Consider the following 17,727-nt stretch of genomic DNA (forward strand, 5'->3'; position numbering starts at 1 on the left):
CTGCCTGGTTTGGGTCTGGGTCTGCCCGCTGTATTGTCCTGTCTGGTTTGGGTCTGGGTCTGCCCGCTGTATTGTCCTGTCTGGTTTGGGTCTGGGTCTGCCCGCTGTATTGTCCTGTCCGGTTTGGGTCTGGGTCTACCCGCTGTATTGTCCTGTCTGGTTTGGGTCTGGGTCTGCCCGCTGCATTGTCCTGTCCGGTTTGGGTCTGGGTCTACCCGCTGTATTGTCCTGCCTGGTTTGGGTCTGGGTCTGCCCGCTGCATTGTCCTGTCCGGTTTGGGTCTGGGTCTGCCCGCTGTATTGTCCTGTCTGGTTTGGGTCTGGGTCTGCCCGCTGCATTGTCCTGTCCGGTTTGGGTCTGGGTCTACCCGCTGTATTGTTCTGCCTGGTTTGGGTCTGGGTCTGCCCGCTGTATTGTCCTGTCTGGTTTGGGTCTGGGTCTGCCCGCTGTATTGTCCTGTCTGGTTTGGGTCTGGGTCTGCCCGCTGTATTGTCCTGTCCGGTTTGGGTCTGGGTCTACCCGCTGTATTGTCCTGTCTGGTTTGGGTCTGGGTCTGCCCGCTGTATTGTCCTGTCTGGTTTGGGTCTGGGGTCTGCCCGCTGCATTGTCCTGTCCGGTTTGGGTCTGGGTCTACCCGCTGTATTGTCCTGCCTGGTTTGGGTCTGGGTCTGCCCGCTGTATTGTCCTGTCTGGTTTGGGTCTGGGTCTGCCCGCTGTATTGTCCTGTCTGGTTTGGGTCTGGGTCTGCCCGCTGTATTGTCCTGTCCGGTTTGGGTCTGGGTGTGCCCGCTGTATTGTCCTGTCTGGTTTGGGTCTGTGTCTGCCCGCTGTATTGTCCTGTCTGATTTGGGTCTGTGTCTGCCTGCTGTATTGTCCTGTCTGCAGAGAAGGTCATCGGCTGCCACCTGCCCTCCATCGAGGTCCTGCATGACTCCAGGACAAGGAAACGTCCAGGGAAGATAACCTCCGACCCCAAACACCCCGGTCACCCCCTCCTCTAACAATTCACCTCTGGCAGGCAGTTCAGGTCCCTCACGACCAAAACCTCCCACATCCTGAACACTTTCTTCCCCCGGGCTGTGACCAAAACCTCCCACATCCTGAACACTTTCTTCCCCCGGGCTGTGACCAAAACCTCCCACAATCCTGAACACTTTCAGCCCCCGGGCTGTGACCAAAACCTCCCACATCCTGAACAGTTTCAGCCCCCGGGCTGTGACCAAAACCTCCCACATCCTGAACAGTTTCAGCCCCAGGGCTGTGACCAAAACCTCCCACATCCTGAACACTTTCTTCCCCCGGGCTGTGACCAAAACCTCCCACATCCTGAACACTTTCTTCCCCCGGGCTGTGACCAAAACCTCCCACATCCTGAACAGTTTCAGCCCCCGGGCTGTGACCAAAACCTCCCACATCCTGAACACTTTCTTCCCCCGGGCTGTGACCAAAACCTCCCACATCCTGAACACTTTCAGCCCCCGGGCTGTGACCAAAACCTCCCACATCCTGAACACTTTCAGCCCCCGGGCTGTGACCAAAACCTCCCACATCCTGAACACTTTCAGCCCCCGGGCTGTGACTTTCCCCAACAGCCACCTGGCCCATAGAGACTAAAGGACGACTATCTATATGTTGCACAGTGCATCAAGCGATCACTGAGCAGTACTCTAAATAACTGCACTATACTGCATCAAGCCATCTCTGAGCAGTACTCTAAATACCTGTACTATACTATACTGCATCAAGCCATCTCTGAGCAGTACTCTAAATAACTGTACTATACTGCATCAAGCCATCTCTGAGCAGTACTCTAAATAACTGAACTATACTATACTGCATCAAGCCATCTCTGAGCAGTACTCTAAATAACTGCACTATACTGCATCAAGCCATCTCTGAGCAGTACTCTAAATAACTATACTATACTGCATCAAGCCATCTCTTAGCAGTACTCTAAATAACTGTACTATACTGCATCAAGCCATCTCTGAGCAGTACTCTAAATAACTGAACTATACTATACTGCATCAAGCCATCTCTGAGCAGTACTCTAAATAACTGAACTATACTATACTATATCAAGCCATCTCTGAGCAGTACTCTAAATAACTGTACTATACTGCATCAAGCCATCTCTGAGCAGTACTCTAAATAACTGTACTATACTATACTGCATCAAGCCATCTCTGAGCAGTACTCTAAATAACTGCACTATACTGCATCAAGCCATCTCTGAGCAGTACTCTAAATAACTGTACTATACTGCATCAAGCCATCTCTGAGCAGTACTCTAAATAACTGATACTATACTATACTGCATCAAGCCATCTCTGAGCAGTACTCTAAATAACTGTACTATACTGCATCAAGCCATCTCTGAGCAGTACTCTAAATAACTGTACTATACTGCATCAAGCCATCTCTGAGCAGTACTCTAAATAACTGAACTATACTATACTGCATCAAGCCATCTCTGAGCAGTACTCTAAATAACTGAACTATACTATACTGCATCAAGCCATCTCTGGACAGTACCCTACCATATACCGCACCATACTGCACTCCACTCTGTCCATACCCACTGCATTTAGATGTATTCATACTGATACTGTATATCTGTATACCCACTGTATACCCACTGTATACCCACTGTATATCAACTGTATACCCACTGTATATCCACTGTATATCAACTGTATATCAACTGTATACCCACTGTATACCCACTGTATACCCACCATATACCCACTGTATACCCACTGTATACCCACTGTATATCAACTGTATACCCACTGTATATCCACTGTATATCAACTGTATACCCACCGTATACCCACTGTATACCCACTGTATATCAACTGTATACCCACTGTATACCCACTGTATACCCACCATATACCCACTGTATACCCACTGTATACCCACTGTATATCAACTGTATACCCACCGTATACCCACTGTATACCCACTGTATATCAACTGTATACCCACTGTATACCCACTGTATACCCACCGTATACCCACTGTATACCCACTGTATATCCACTGTATATCAACTGTATACCCACCGTATACCCACTGTATACCCACCGTATACCCACCGTATACCCACCGTATACCCACTGTATACCCACTGTATACCCACTGTATATCCACTGTATATCCACTGTATACCCACTGTATACCCACTGTATATTTGTATATCTGCTCATTCTCTTGTAGCTCTGTGATCCATTTACCTGGTTGTACACACTGGGGTGGACAAAACATTAGGAACACCATGACCTTGACTGACCAGGTGAATCAAGGTGAACGCTCTGATCCCTTATTGATGACACACGTTTTTAATCATCCACAACTTTTTCATTGATTTTATTTAACGAGGCAAGTCAGTTAAGAACAAATTCTTATTTACAACGACGGCCTACCGATCAGTGTAGATGAAGGTGGAGGAGACAGGTTAAAGAAGGATTTTTGAGACGATACAGACATGGATTGTGTGTGTGTGTCATTCAGAGGGTGAACGGGTAAGACTAAAGATTTAACTGCCTTTGAAACGGGGTCTGGTAGGAGGTGCCAGTCGCACCGATTTGATTGTGTCAAGAACTGCAACGCTGCTGGGTTTTTTCACGCTCAACAGTTTCCCCGTGTGTATCCAGAATGGTCCCACCACCCAAAGGACATCCGGCCAACTGGACACAACTGTGGGGAAGTGTTGGAGTCAACACGGACCAGCATCCCTGTGGAACGGCTTTCAACACCTTGTAGAGTCCTTGTTCTGATGAATGGAGGCTCCTCCCCCTCTCCCTCCCTAGTCCTTCTATCCTCCGTCTGTCACACTCCCTCTCTCTCTCTTTCCCTGCCTCCCTCCCCCTTTCCTCCCTCTCCTCCCTCTCCTCCGTCCCCCTCTCCTTCTCCCTTCCTCTCCTCCCTCTCTTTCTCTCCTCCTCTCCTCCCTCTCTTCCTCTCCTCCATCTCTTCCTCTCCTCCCTCCCCCTCTCCTCCACCCCTCTCTCTCTTCCTCTAGTCCCTCCCTCTCTCCTCTCCTCCCTCTCTTCCTCTCTCTCCCTCTTCCCACTATCCGTCCATCCCTCTCCTCCCTCCCTCCGTCAAGTTGCCTTGCCGATGATGAGGATACTCATGAGGAAGACCATGATGAAGAAGATCCACATGAAGAACCGGTCCATCACCTTGGCAACCTTCTTCCACTCCGCCCCTTTGGCACATGTCGCCCGTTGCTCCCGGAAACAGTTGGCGATGTACTGGATGTTGTACACCACCTAGAAGAGAGGGGGGGGGAGGGAGGGAGGGAGGGAGGGAGGGAGGGAGGGAGGGAGGGAGGGAGGGAGGGAGGGAGGGAGGGAGGGAGGGAGGGAGGGAGGGAGGGAGGGAGAGGGAGGGAGGGATGGAGGGAGGAGAGGGAGGGATGGAGGGGGAGGGGGAGGAGAGGAAGGAGGAGAGGGAGGGAGGGAGGAGAGGGAGGGATGGAGGGGGGTTCGGGAGAGGAAGGAGGAGAGGGAGGAGATAGGAGGGAGGAGAGGGAGGGATGGCGGGGGAGGAGAGGGAGAGGAAGGAGGAGAGGGAGGGGGAGATGAGAAACAGTTTGAAATGTATTGAATGTTATACACCACCTAGAGGGAAAGGAGAGAGGGAGCGAGAAAGAGAGAGAGAGAGAGAGAGAGAGAGAAAGAGAGAGAGAGAGACAGAGAGAGAGAGAGAGACAGAGAGAGAGAGAGAGAGAGAGACAGAGAGACAGAGAGAGAGAGAGAAAGAGAGAGAGAGGAGGCACAGCTTGATAAATCCTAACTGTGTGATCCAGTGGGCATTAGTCACCTGTTTGTGGTGTGGGCAGGAGCAGGAGCAGGAGCAGGCCGGGTCCGAGGCTGGGCCGAGGTGCTTCTCCTTGGGGTAAGGCAGCGGCTCATTCAGCCCACCGTTCTGGAGGTTCCCTGGAGGAAAGGCCCGATAGTCCAGCTCCTCTCTCCCGATGTGGTGGTACTGTCTCAGGGGATCCCTCTTCTCTTCGCCCCCTTCCCCCTTGGAGGTCTGACTCGGTTTGCTGTGATGGTTCCGGTTACCGCGGTTACCGTAACGATCGTCGCGGAGACCGCCGTTAGCGTAGCGACTGTCGTCGAGGTGATTTCGATGGGCGCCGTGGTGGTTTTGCAGGTGCCCGTTGCCGTAGAGACGGTGGTCGTCGCGGTAACAGCCGTCGTGGTACAGGTCGTCGTGGTAACGGTTCCGTGCCAGGGCGGAGTTACCCGACATTGGTTCCTCGCTGTAGAGAGGTGTTCTTTCTCGCTCTGGCGTGGTGCAGTTCTCACCCACCTCGTACACAAACAGGATCTTAGACATGTAGTCAATGATGAGTACCTGGGAACACACACACACACACACACACACACACACACACACACACACACACACACACACACACACACACACACAGTGACACAGAGCTCCAGACTTTGGCCCAGTGAGGAATAGGCTTGGCCCTACCTTGGCCCAGTGAAGAACAGGCTTGGCCCTACCTTGGCCCAGAGAGGAACAGGCTTGGCCCTACCTTGGCCCAGTGAGGAACAGGCTTGGCCTACCTTGGCCCAGTGAAGAACAGGCTTGGCCCTACCTTGGCCCAGTGAGGAACAGGCTTTGCCCTACCTTGGCCCAGAGAGGAACAGGCTTGGCCTACCTTGGCCCAGTGAGGAACAGGCTTGGCCTACCTTGGCCCAGTGAAGAACAGGCTTGGCCCTACCTTGGCCCAGTGAGGAACAGGCTTGGCCTACCTTGGCCCAGTGAGGAACAGGCTTGGCCTACCTTGGCCCAGTGAGCAACAGGCTAGGCCTACCTTGGCTCAGTGAGGAACAGGCTTGGCCTACCTTGGCCCAGTGAGGAACAGGCTTGGCCTACCTTGGCCCAGTGAGGAACAGGCTTGGCCTACCTTGGCCCAGTGAGGAACAGGCTTGGTTCTACCTTGGCCCAGTGAGGAACAGGCTTGGCCCTACCTTGGCCCAGTGAGGAACAGGCTTGGCCCTACCTTGGCCCAGTGAGGAACAGGCTTGGCCCTACCTTGGCCCAGTGAGGAACAGGCTTGGCCCTACCTTGGCCCAGTGAGGAACAGGCTTGGCCCTACCTTGGCCCAGTGAGGAACAGGCTTGGCCCTACCTTGGCCCAGTGAGGAACAGGCTTGGCCCTACCTTGGCCCAGTGAGGAACAGGCTTGGCCCTACCTTGGCCCAGTGAGGAACAGGCTTGGCCCTACCTTGGCCCAGTGAGGAACAGGCTTGGCCCTACCTTGGCCCAGTGAGGAACAGGCTTGGCCCTACCTTGGCCCAGTGAGGAACAGGCTTGGCCCTACCTTGGCCCAGTGAGGAACAGGCTTGGCCCTACCTTGGCCCAGTGAGGAACAGGCTTGGCCCTACCTTGGCCCAGTGAGGAACAGGCTTGGCCTACCTTGGCCCAGTGAGGAACAGGCTTGGCCCTACCTTGGCCCAGTGAGGAACAGGCTTGGCCTACCTTGGCCCAGTGAGGAACAGGCTTGGCCCTACCTTGGCCCAGTGAGGAACAGGCTTGGCCCTACCTTGGCCCAGTGAGGAACAGGCTTGGCCAACCTTGGCCCAGTGAGGAACAGGCTTGGCCTACCTTGGCCCAGTGAGGAACAGGCTTGGCCTATCTTGGCCCAGTGAGGAACAGCCTTGGCCTACCTTGGCCCAGTGAGGAACAGGATTGGCCCTACCTTGGCCCAGTGAGGAAAAGGCTTTGCCCTACCTTGGCCCAGTGAGGAACAGGCTTGGCCCTACCTTGGCCCAGTGAGGAACAGGCTTGGCCTACCTTGGCCCAGTGAGGAACAGGCTCGGCCCAACCTTGGCCCAGTGAGGAACAGGCTTTGCCCAACCTTGGCCCAGAGAGGAACAGGCTTGGTTCTACCTTGGCCCAGCGAGGAACAGGCTTGGCCCTACCTTGGCCCAGTGAGGAACAGGCTTGGCCCTACCTTGGCCCAGTGAGGAACAGGCTTGGCCCTACCTTGGCCCAGTGAGGAACAGGCTTGGCCCTACCTTGGCCCAGTGAGGAACAGGCTTGGCCCTACCTTGGCCCAGTGAGGAACAGGCTTGGCCCTACCTTGGCCCAGTGAGGAACAGGCTTTGCCCTACCTTGGCCCAGTGAGGAACAGGCTTGGCCCTACCTTGGCCCAGTGAGGAACAGGCTTGGCCCTACCTTGGCCCAGTGAGGAACAGGCTTGGCCCTACCTTGGCCCAGTGAGGAACAGGCTTGGCCTTACCTTGGCCCAGTGAGGAACAGGCTTGGCCCTACCTTGGCCCAGTGAGGAACAGGCTTGGCCTCTGCACCACAGAAATGGATGTTCATGATGAAGATGGTCAGAGATGTAGAGGCTGTGATCATCGTCATCGTCGCTATGTAGTACTTCCCTGGAACACACACACACACACACACACACACACACACACACACACACACACACACACACACACACACACACACACACACACACACACACACACACACACACACACACACACACACACACACACACACACGTAGTTAGTATACTCTCTGAGGCATCACACTATCCCCTATATAGGGAACACTCTCTGAAGGGGGCATCATACTATCCCCTATATAGGGAACACTCTCTGAAGGGGGCATCATATCATCACCTATATAGGGAACACTCTCTGAAGGGGGCATGCTATTCCCTATATAGGGAACACTCTCTGAAGGGGGCATCATATCATCACCTATATAGGGAACACTCTCTGAAGGGGGCATCATATCATCACCTATATAGGGAACACTCTCTGAAGGGGGCATCATACATCACCTATATAGGGAACACTCTCTGAAGGGTGCATGCTATTACCTATATAGGGGACACTTTCTGAAGGGGGAATGCTCTCCCCTATATAGGGAACACTCTCTGAAGGGGGCATGCTCTCACCTATATAGGGAACACTCTCTGAAGGGGGCATGCTCTCACCTATATAGGGGACACTCTCTGAAGGGGGCATGCTCTCACCTATATAGGGGACACTCTCTGAAGGGGGCATGCTCTCACCTATATAGGGAACACTCTCTGAAGGGGGCATGCTCTCACCTATATAGGGAACACTCTCTGAAGGGGGCATGCGCTCACCTATATAGGGGACACTCTCTGAAGGGGGAATGCTCTCACCTATATAGGGGACACTCTCTGAAGGGGGCATGCTATTACCTATATAGGGGACACTCTCTGAAGGGGGAATGCTCTCACCTATATAGGGGACACTCTCTGAAGGGGGCATGCTATTACCTATATAGGGAACACTCTCTGAAGGGGGCATGCTCTCACCTATATAGGGAACACTCTCTGAAGGGGGCATGCGCTCACCTATATAGGGGACACTCTCTGAAGGGGGCATGCTCTCACCTATATAGGGGACACTCTCTGAAGGGGGAATGCTCTCACCTATATAGGGGACACTCTCTGAAGGGGGAATGCTCTCACCTATATAGGGGACACTCTCTGAAGGGGGCATGCTCTCACCTATATAGGGAACACTCTCTGAAGGGGGCATGCTATTACCTATATAGGGGACACTCTCTGAAGGGGGCATGCTATTACCTATATAGGGGACACTCTCTGAAGGGGGAATGCTCTCACCTATATAGGGAACACTCTCTGAAGGGGGCATGCTCTCACCTATATAGGGGACACTCTCTGAAGGGGGCATGCTATTACCTATATAGGGAACACTCTCTGAAGGGGACATGCTATTACCTATATAGGGAACACTCTCTGAAGGGGGCATGCTATTACCTATATAGGGAACACTCTCTGAAGGGGGCATGCTATTACCTATATAGGGAACACTCTCTGAAGGGGGCATGCTCTCACCTATATAGGGGACACTCTCTGAAGGGGGCATGCTCTCACCTATATAGGGAACACTCTCTGAAGGGGGCATGCTATTACCTATATAGGGGACACTCTCTGAAGGGGGCATGCTCTCACCTATATAGGGGACACTCTCTGAAGGGGGCATGCTATTACCTATATAGGGAACACTCTCTGAAGGGGGCATGCTCTCACCTATATAGGGGACACTCTCTGAAGGGGGCATGCTCTCACCTATATAGGGGACACTCTCTGAAGGGGGCATGCTCTCACCTATATAGGGGACACTCTCTGAAGGGGGCATGCTATTACCTATATAGGGAACACTCTCTGAAGGGGGCATGCTCTCACCTATATAGGGAACACTCTCTGAAGGGGGCATGCTCTCACCTATATAGGGGACACTCTCTGAAGGGGGCATGCTATTACCTATATAGGGGACACTCTCTGAAGGGGGCATGCTCTCACCTATATAGGGGACACTCTCTGAAGGGGGCATGCTATTACCTATATAGGGAACACTCTCTGAAGGGGGCATGCTCTCACCTATATAGGGGACACTCTCTGAAGGGGGCATGCTATTACCTATATAGGGAACACTCTCTGAAGGGGGCATGCTCTCACCTATATAGGGGACACTCTCTGAAGGGGGCATGCTCTCACCTATATAGGGGACACTCTCTGAAGGGGGCATGCTCTCACCTATATAGGGGACACTCTCTGAAGGGGGCATGCTCTCACCTATATAGGGGACACTCTCTGAAGGGGGCATGCTCTCACCTATATAGGGAACACTCTCTGAAGGGGGCATGCTCTCACCTATATAGGGGACACTCTCTAAAGGGGGCATGCTATTACCTATATAGGGAACACTCTCTGAAGGGGGCATGCTCTTACCTATATAGGGGACACTCTCTGAAGGGGGCATGCTCTCACCTATATAGGGGACACTCTCTGAAGGGGGCATGCTCTCACCTATATAGGGGACACTCTCTGAAGGGGGCATGCTCTCACCTATATAGGGGACACTCTCTGAAGGGGGCATGCTCTCACCTATATAAGGGACACTCTCTGAAGGGGGCATGCTCTCACCTATATAGGGGACACTCTCTGAAGGGGGCATGCTCTCACCTATATAAGGGACACTCTCTGAAGGGGGCATGCTCTCACCTATATAGGGGACACTCTCTGAAGGGGGCATGCTCTCACCTATATAGGGGACACTCTCTGAAGGGGGCATGCTCTCACCTATATAGGGGACACTCTCTGAAGGGGGCATGCTCTCACCTATATAGGGGACACTCTCTGAAGGGGGCATGCTCTCACCTATATAGGGGACACTCTCTGAAGGGGGCATGCTCTCACCTATATAGGGGACACTCTCTGAAGGGGGCATGCTCTCACCTATATAGGGGACACTCTCTGAAGGGGGCATGCTCTCACCTATATAGGGGACACTCTCTGAAGGGGGCATGCTCTCACCTATATAGGGGACACTCTCTGAAGGGGGCATGCTCTCACCTATATAGGGGACACTCTCTGAAGGGGGCATGCTCTCACCTATATAAGGGACACTCTCTGAAGGGGGCATGCTCTCACCTATATAGGGGACACTCTCTGAAGGGGGCATGCTCTCACCTATATAGGGGACACTCTCTGAAGGGGGCATGCTCTCACCTATATAGGGGACACTCTCTGAAGGGGGCATGCTCTCACCTATATAGGGGACACTCTCTGAAGGGGGCATGCTCTCACCTATATAGGGGACACTCTCTGAAGGGGGCATGCTCTCACCTATATAGGGGACACTCTCTGAAGGGGGCATGCTCTCACCTATATAGGGGACACTCTCTGAAGGGGGCATGCTATTACCTATATAGGGGACACTCTCTGAAGGGGGCATGCTATCACCTATATAGGGGACACTCTCTGAAGGGGGCATGCTCTCACCTATATAGGGGACACTCTCTGAAGGGGGCATGCTCTCACCTATATAGGGAACACTCTCTGAAGGGGGCATGCTCTCACCTATATAAGGGACACTCTCTGAAGGGGGCATGCTCTCACCTATATAAGGGACACTCTCTGAAGGGGGCATGCTATTACCTATATAGGGGACACTCTCTGAAGGGGGCATGCTCTCACCTATATAGGGAACACTCTCTGAAGGGGGCATGCTATTACCTATATAGGGGACACTCTCTGAAGGGGGCATGCTATTACCTATATAGGGGACACTCTCTGAAGGGGGCATGCTCTCACCTATATAGGGGACACTCTCTGAAGGGGGCATGCTCTCACCTATATAGGGGACACTCTCTGAAGGGGGCATGCTCTCACCTATATAGGGGACACTCTCTGAAGGGGGCATGCTCTCACCTATATAGGGGACACTCTCTGAAGGGGGCATGCTCTCACCTATATAGGGGACACTCTCTGAAGGGGGCATGCTCTCACCTATATAGGGGACACTCTCTGAAGGGGGCATGCTATTACCTATATAGGGGACACTCTCTGAAGGGGGCATGCTCTCACCTATATAGGGGACACTCTCTGAAGGGGGCATGCTCTCACCTATATAGGGGACACTCTCTGAAGGGGGCATGCTCTCACCTATATAGGGGACACTCTCTGAAGGGGGCATGCTCTCACCTATATAGGGGACACTCTCTGAAGGGGGCATGCTCTCACCTATATAGGGAACACTCTCTGAAGGGGGCATGCTCTCACCTATATAGGGGACACTCTCTGAAGGGGGCATGCTCTCACCTATATAGGGAACACTCTCTGAAGGGGGCATGCTCTCACCTATATAGGGGACACTCTCTGAAGGGGGCATGCTCTCACCTATATAGGGGACACTCTCTGAAGGGGGCATGCTCTCACCTATATAGGGGACACTCTCTGAAGGGGGCATGCTCTCACCTATATAGGGGACACTCTCTGAAGGGGGCATGCTCTCACCTATATAGGGGACACTCTCTGAAGGGGGCATGCTCTCACCTATATAGGGGACACTCTCTGAAGGGGGCATGCTATTACCTATATAGGGAACACTCTCTGAAACGGGGCATGCTCTCACCTATATAGGGGACACTCTCTGAAGGGGGCATGCTCTCACCTATATAGGGAACACTCTCTGAAGGGGGCATGCTCTCACCTATATAAGGGACACTCTCTGAAGGGGGCATGCTCTCACCTATATAGGGGACACTCTCTGAAGGGGGCATGCTCTCACCTATATAGGGAACACTCTCTGAAGGGGGCATGCTCTCACCTATATAGGGGACACTCTCTGAAGGGGGCATGCTCTCACCTATATAAGGGACACTCTCTGAAGGGGGCATGCTCTCACCTATATAGGGAACACTCTCTGAAGGGGGCATGCTATTACCTATATAGGGGACACTCTCTGAAGGGGGCATGCTATTACCTATATAGGGGACACTCTCTGAAGGGGGCATGCTCTCACCTATATAGGGGACACTCTCTGAAGGGGGCATGCTCTCACCTATATAGGGGACACTCTCTGAAGGGGGCATGCTCTCCGCCACCATTAGCTGGAAGACAGTGAGGGCCAGCAGAACAGTCACGCCCAGAGAAACCTTCTCTCCTGAGTCAGCGGGCAGGTAGAAACCCAGAGGGGCTAGATCAACAACACACACAACAACAACAACGATAAATAATATGACCAATGATACGAATGTAAACAACAACAACAACAACAACAACAATAAACAATGTAATAATAACAACAAAACAAACAACAACAACGCAAATTAGCCACAAACCACGCCGGAGCTAGAACAATACAAACAACAGTCGCCATAGAGACGGATAGAGGGGTCTAAATCGCCCCCTAAGTCTGCTTTAGCCACATACTCTACCATAGAGACGGATAGAGGGGTCTAATCGTCCCTAAGTCTGCTTTAGCCACATACTCTACCATAGAGACGGATAGAGGGGTCTAATCGCCCCAAAGCCTGCTTTAGCACCATGAACGTACCATAGAGATGGATAGAGGGGTCTAAATCGCCCCTAAGCCTGCTTTAGCACCATGAACGTACCATAGAGACGGATAGAGGGGTCTAATCGCCCCAAAGCCTGCTTTAGCACCATACTCTACCATAGAGACGGATAGAGGGGTCTAATCGCCCCAAAGCCTGTTTTAGCACCATGAACGTACCATAGAGACGGATAGAGGGGTCTAATCGCCCCAAAGCCTGTTTTAGCACCATGAACGTACCATAGAGACGGATAGAGGGGTCTAATCGCCCCAAAGCCTGCTTTAGCACCATGAAGGTACCATAGAGACGGATAGAGGGGTCTAATCGCCCCAAAGCCTGCTTTAGCACCATACTCTACCATAGAGACGGATAGAGGGGTCTAATCGCCCCAAAGCCTGCTTTAGCCACATACTCTACCATAGAGACGGATAGAGGGGTCTAATCGCCCCAAAGCCTGCTTTAGCACCATGAACGTACCATAGAGACGGATAGAGGGGTCTAATCGCCCCTAAGTCTGTTTTAGCCACATACTCTACCATAGAGACGGATAGAGGGGTCTAATCGCCCCAAAGCCTGCTTTAGCCACATACTCTACCATAGAGACGGATAGAGGGGTCTAATCGTCCCAAAGCCTGCTTTAGCACCATGAACGTACCATAGAGACGGATAGAGGGGTCTAATCGCCCCTAAGTCTGTTTTAGCCACATACTCTACCATAGAGACGGATAGAGGGGTCTAATCGCCCCAAAGCCTGCTTTAGCCACATACTCTACCATAGAGACGGATAGAGGGGTCTAATCGTCCCAAAGCCTGCTTTAGCACCATGAACGTACCATAGAGACGGATAGAGGGGTCTAATCGCCCCTAAGTCTGTTTTAGCCACATACTCTACCATAGAGACGGATAGAGGGGTCTAATCGCCCCAAAGCCTGCTTTAGCCACATACTCTACCATAGAGACGGATAGAGGGGTCTAATCGTCCCAAAGCCTGCTTTAGCACCATGAACGTACCATAGAGACGGATAGAGGGGTCTAATCGCCCCAAAGCCTGTTTTAGCACCATGACCGTACCATAGAGACGGATAGAGGGGTCTAATCGCCCCAAAGCCTGCTTTAGCACCATGAACGTACCATAGAGACGGATAGAGGTGTCTAATCGTCCCAAAGCCTGTTTTAGCACCATGAACGTACCATAGAGACGGATAGAGGGGTCTAATCGTCCCAAAGCCTGCTTTAGCACCATGAAGGTACCATAGAGATGGATAGAGGGGTCTAAATCGCCCCAAAGCCTGCTTTAGCACCATGAACGTACCATAGAGACGGATAGAGGGGTCTAATCGTCCCAAAGCCTGCTTTAGCACCATGAACGTACCATAGAGATGGATAGAGGGGTCTAATCGCCCCAAAGCCTGCTTTAGCACCATGAACGTACCATAGAGACGGATAGAGGGGTCTAATCGCCCCAAAGCCTGCTTTAGCACCATGAACGTACCATAGAGACGGATAGAGGGGTCTAATCGTCCCAAAGCCTGCTTTAGCACCATGAACGTACCATAGAGATGGATAGAGGGGTCTAAATCGCCCCAAAGGCTGTTTTAGCACCATGAACGTACCATAGAGACGGATAGAGGGGTCTAATCGCCCCAAAGCCTGCTTTAGCACCATGAACGTACCATAGAGACGGATAGAGGGGTCTAAATCGCCCCAAAGCCTGCTTTAGCACCATGAACATACCATAGAGACGGATAGAGGGGTCTAAATCGCCCCAAAGCCTGTTTTAGCACCATGAACGTACCATAGAGACGGATAGAGGGGTCTAATCGTCCCAAAGCCTGCTTTAGCACCATGAACGTACCATAGAGACGGATAGAGGGGTCTAATCGCCCCAAAGCCTGCTTTAGCACCATGAACGTACCATAGAGACGGATAGAGGGGTCTAATCGTCCCAAAGCCTGCGTTAGCACCATGAACGTACCATAGAGACGGATAGAGGGGTCTAAATCGCCCCAAAGCCTGTTTTAGCACCATGAACGTACCATAGAGACGGATAGAGGGGTCTAATCGTCCCAAAGCCTGCTTTAGCACCATGAACGTACCATAGAGACGGATAGAGGGGTCTAATCGCCCCAAAGCCTGCTTTAGCACCATGAACGTACCATAGAGACGGATAGAGGGGTCTAATCGTCCCAAAGCCTGCGTTAGCACCATGAACGTACCATAGAGACGGATAGAGGGGTCTAAATCGCCCCAAAGCCTGCTTTAGCATCATGAACGTACCATAGAGACGGATAGAGGGGTCTAATCGTCCCAAAGCCTGCTTTAGCACCATGAAGGTACCATAGAGACGGATAGAGGGGTCTAAATCGCCCCAAAGCCTGCTTTAGCACCATGAACGTACCATAGAGACGGATAGAGGGGTCTAATCGCCCCAAAGCCTGCTTTAGCACCATGAACGTACCATAGAGACGGATAGAGGGGTCTAATCGTCCCAAAGCCTGCTTTAGCACCATGAAGGTACCATAGAGACGGATAGAGGGGTCTAATCGTCCCAAAGTCTGCTTTAGCACCATGAACGTACCATAGAGACGGATAGAGGGGTCTAATCGCCCCAAAGCCTGCTTTAGCACCATGAACGTACCATAGAGACGGATAGAGGGGTCTAAATCGCCCCAAAGCCTGCTTTAGCACCATGAACGTACCATAGAGACGGATAGAGGGGTCTAAATCGCCCCAAAGCCTGTTTTAGCACCATGAACGTACCATAGAGACGGATAGAGGGGTCTAATCGTCCCAAAGCCTGCTTTAGCACCATGAACGTACCATAGAGACGGATAGAGGGGTCTAATCGCCCCAAAGCCTGCTTTAGCACCATGAACGTACCATAGAGACGGATAGAGGGGTCTAAATCGCCCCAAAGCCTGCTTTAGCACCATGAACGTACCATAGAGATGGATAGAGGGGTCTAATCGTCCCAAAGCCTGTTTTAGCACCATGAACGTACCATAGAGATGGATAGAGGGGTCTAAATCGCCCCAAAGCCTGCTTTAGCACCATGAACGTACCATAGAGACGGATAGAGGGGTCTTATCGCCCCAAAGCCTGTTTTAGCACCATGAACGTACCATAGAGATGGATAGAGGGGTCTAAATCGCCCCAAAGCCTGCTTTAGCACCATGAACGTACCATAGAGATGGATAGAGGGGTCTAAATCGCCCCAAAGTCTGCTTTAGCACCATGAACGTACCATAGAGATGGATAGAGGGGTCTAAATCGCCCCAAAGTCTGATTTAGCACCATGAACGTACCATAGAGACGGATAGAGGGGTCTAAATCGCCCCAAAGTCTGCTTTAGCACCATGAACGTACCATAGAGATGGATAGAGGGGTCTAAATCGCCCCAAAGCCTGCTTTAGCACCATGAACGTACCATAGAGATGGATAGAGGGGTCTAAATCGCCCCAAAGTCTGCTTTAGCACCATGAACGTACCATAGAGATGGATAGAGGGGTCTAAATCGCCCCAAAGTCTGCTTTAGCACCATGAACGTACCATAGAGATGGATAGAGGGGTCTAATCGCTCCAAAGCCTGATTTAGCACCATGAAGGTACCATAGAGATGGATAGAGGGGTCTAATCGCTCCAAAGCCTGCTTTAGCACCATGAACGTACCATAGAGGTGGATAGAGGGGTCTAATCGCTCCAATGCTTGCTTTAGCACCATGAAGGTACCATAGAGATGGATAGAGGGGTCTAATCGCCCCATAGCCTGTTTTAGCACCATGATCGTACCATAGAGATGGATAGAGGGGTCTAATCGCCCCAAAGCCTGCTTTAGCACCATGAACATACCATAGAGATGGATAGAGGGGTCTAATCGCCCCAAAGCCTGCTTTAGCACCATGAACGTACCATAGAGATGGATAGAGGGGTCTAATCGTCCCAAAGCCTGCTTTAGCACCATGAAGGTACCATAGAGATGGATAGAGGGGTCTAAATCGCCCCAAAGCCTCCTTTAGCACCATGAAGGTACCATAGAGATGGATAGAGGGGTCTAATCGCCCCAAAGCCTGTTTTAGCACCATGAACGTACCATAGAGCTGGATAGAGGGGTCTAATCGCCCCTAAGCCTGCTTTAGCACCATGATCATACCATAAAGATGGATAGAGGGGTCTAATCGCCCCAAAGCCTGCTTTAGCACCATGAACGTACCATAGAGATGGATAGAGGGGTCTAATCGCCCCAAAGCCTGCTTTAGCACCATGAACGTACCATAGAGATGGATAGAGGGGTCTAATCGCCACAAAGCCTGCTTTAGCACCATGAACTTACTATAGAGATGGATAGAGGGGTCTAATCGCCCCAAAGCCTGCTTTAGCACCATGAACGTACCATAGAGATGGATAGAGGGGTCTTATCGCCCCAAAGCCTGCTTTAGCACCATGAACGTACCATAGAGATGGATAGAGGGGTCTAATCGCCCCAAAGCCTGCTTTAGCACCATGAAGGTACCATAGAGATGGATAGAGGGGTCTAATCGCCCCAAAGTCTGCTTTAGCACCATGAACGTACCATAGAGATGGATAGAGGGGTCTAATCGCCCCAAAGCCTGCTTTAGCACCATGAAGGTACCATAGAGACGGATAGAGGGGTCTAATCGCCCCAAAGCCTGCTTTAGCACCATGAACGTACCATAGAGAGTTGTCTGTAGATTTAGTTGTCTGTAGATTTGGAGTTGTCTGTAGATTTAGTATTATGGCTTTTAATGTATATCTCGCCATCTAGTGGCCACAGTAAGTGAATGCTACTGCTACTTATACTATTACTACCACC

At 51.8% G+C, this 17,727-nt stretch overlaps 1 protein-coding gene across 1 annotated transcript in view; it reads right to left on the reverse strand.

Annotated features, from left to right (window-relative positions):
- Positions 1-4,084: 4,084 nt before the first annotated feature.
- The window catches only part of LOC123731863 (neuronal acetylcholine receptor subunit alpha-9-I-like), a 26,146-nt gene continuing 12,503 nt past the window's right edge, over positions 4,085-17,727 (reverse strand). Inside the window, exons 6-9 of the mRNA XM_082973926.1 lie at positions 12,401-12,535; positions 7,308-7,423; positions 4,834-5,373; positions 4,085-4,280 (exon numbers count right to left, since the gene is read on the reverse strand). Coding sequence (XP_082830052.1) covers positions 4,110-4,280; positions 4,834-5,373; positions 7,308-7,423; positions 12,401-12,535 — 962 coding nt within the window. The 3' untranslated portion in view covers positions 4,085-4,109. The remainder of the gene's footprint in view (positions 4,281-4,833; positions 5,374-7,307; positions 7,424-12,400; positions 12,536-17,727) is intronic.

Source organism: Salmo salar, chromosome 04 (assembly GCF_965601325.2).
Source record: "Salmo salar chromosome 04, fSalSal1, whole genome shotgun sequence".
Taxonomy (NCBI): domain Eukaryota; kingdom Metazoa; phylum Chordata; class Actinopteri; order Salmoniformes; family Salmonidae; genus Salmo; species Salmo salar.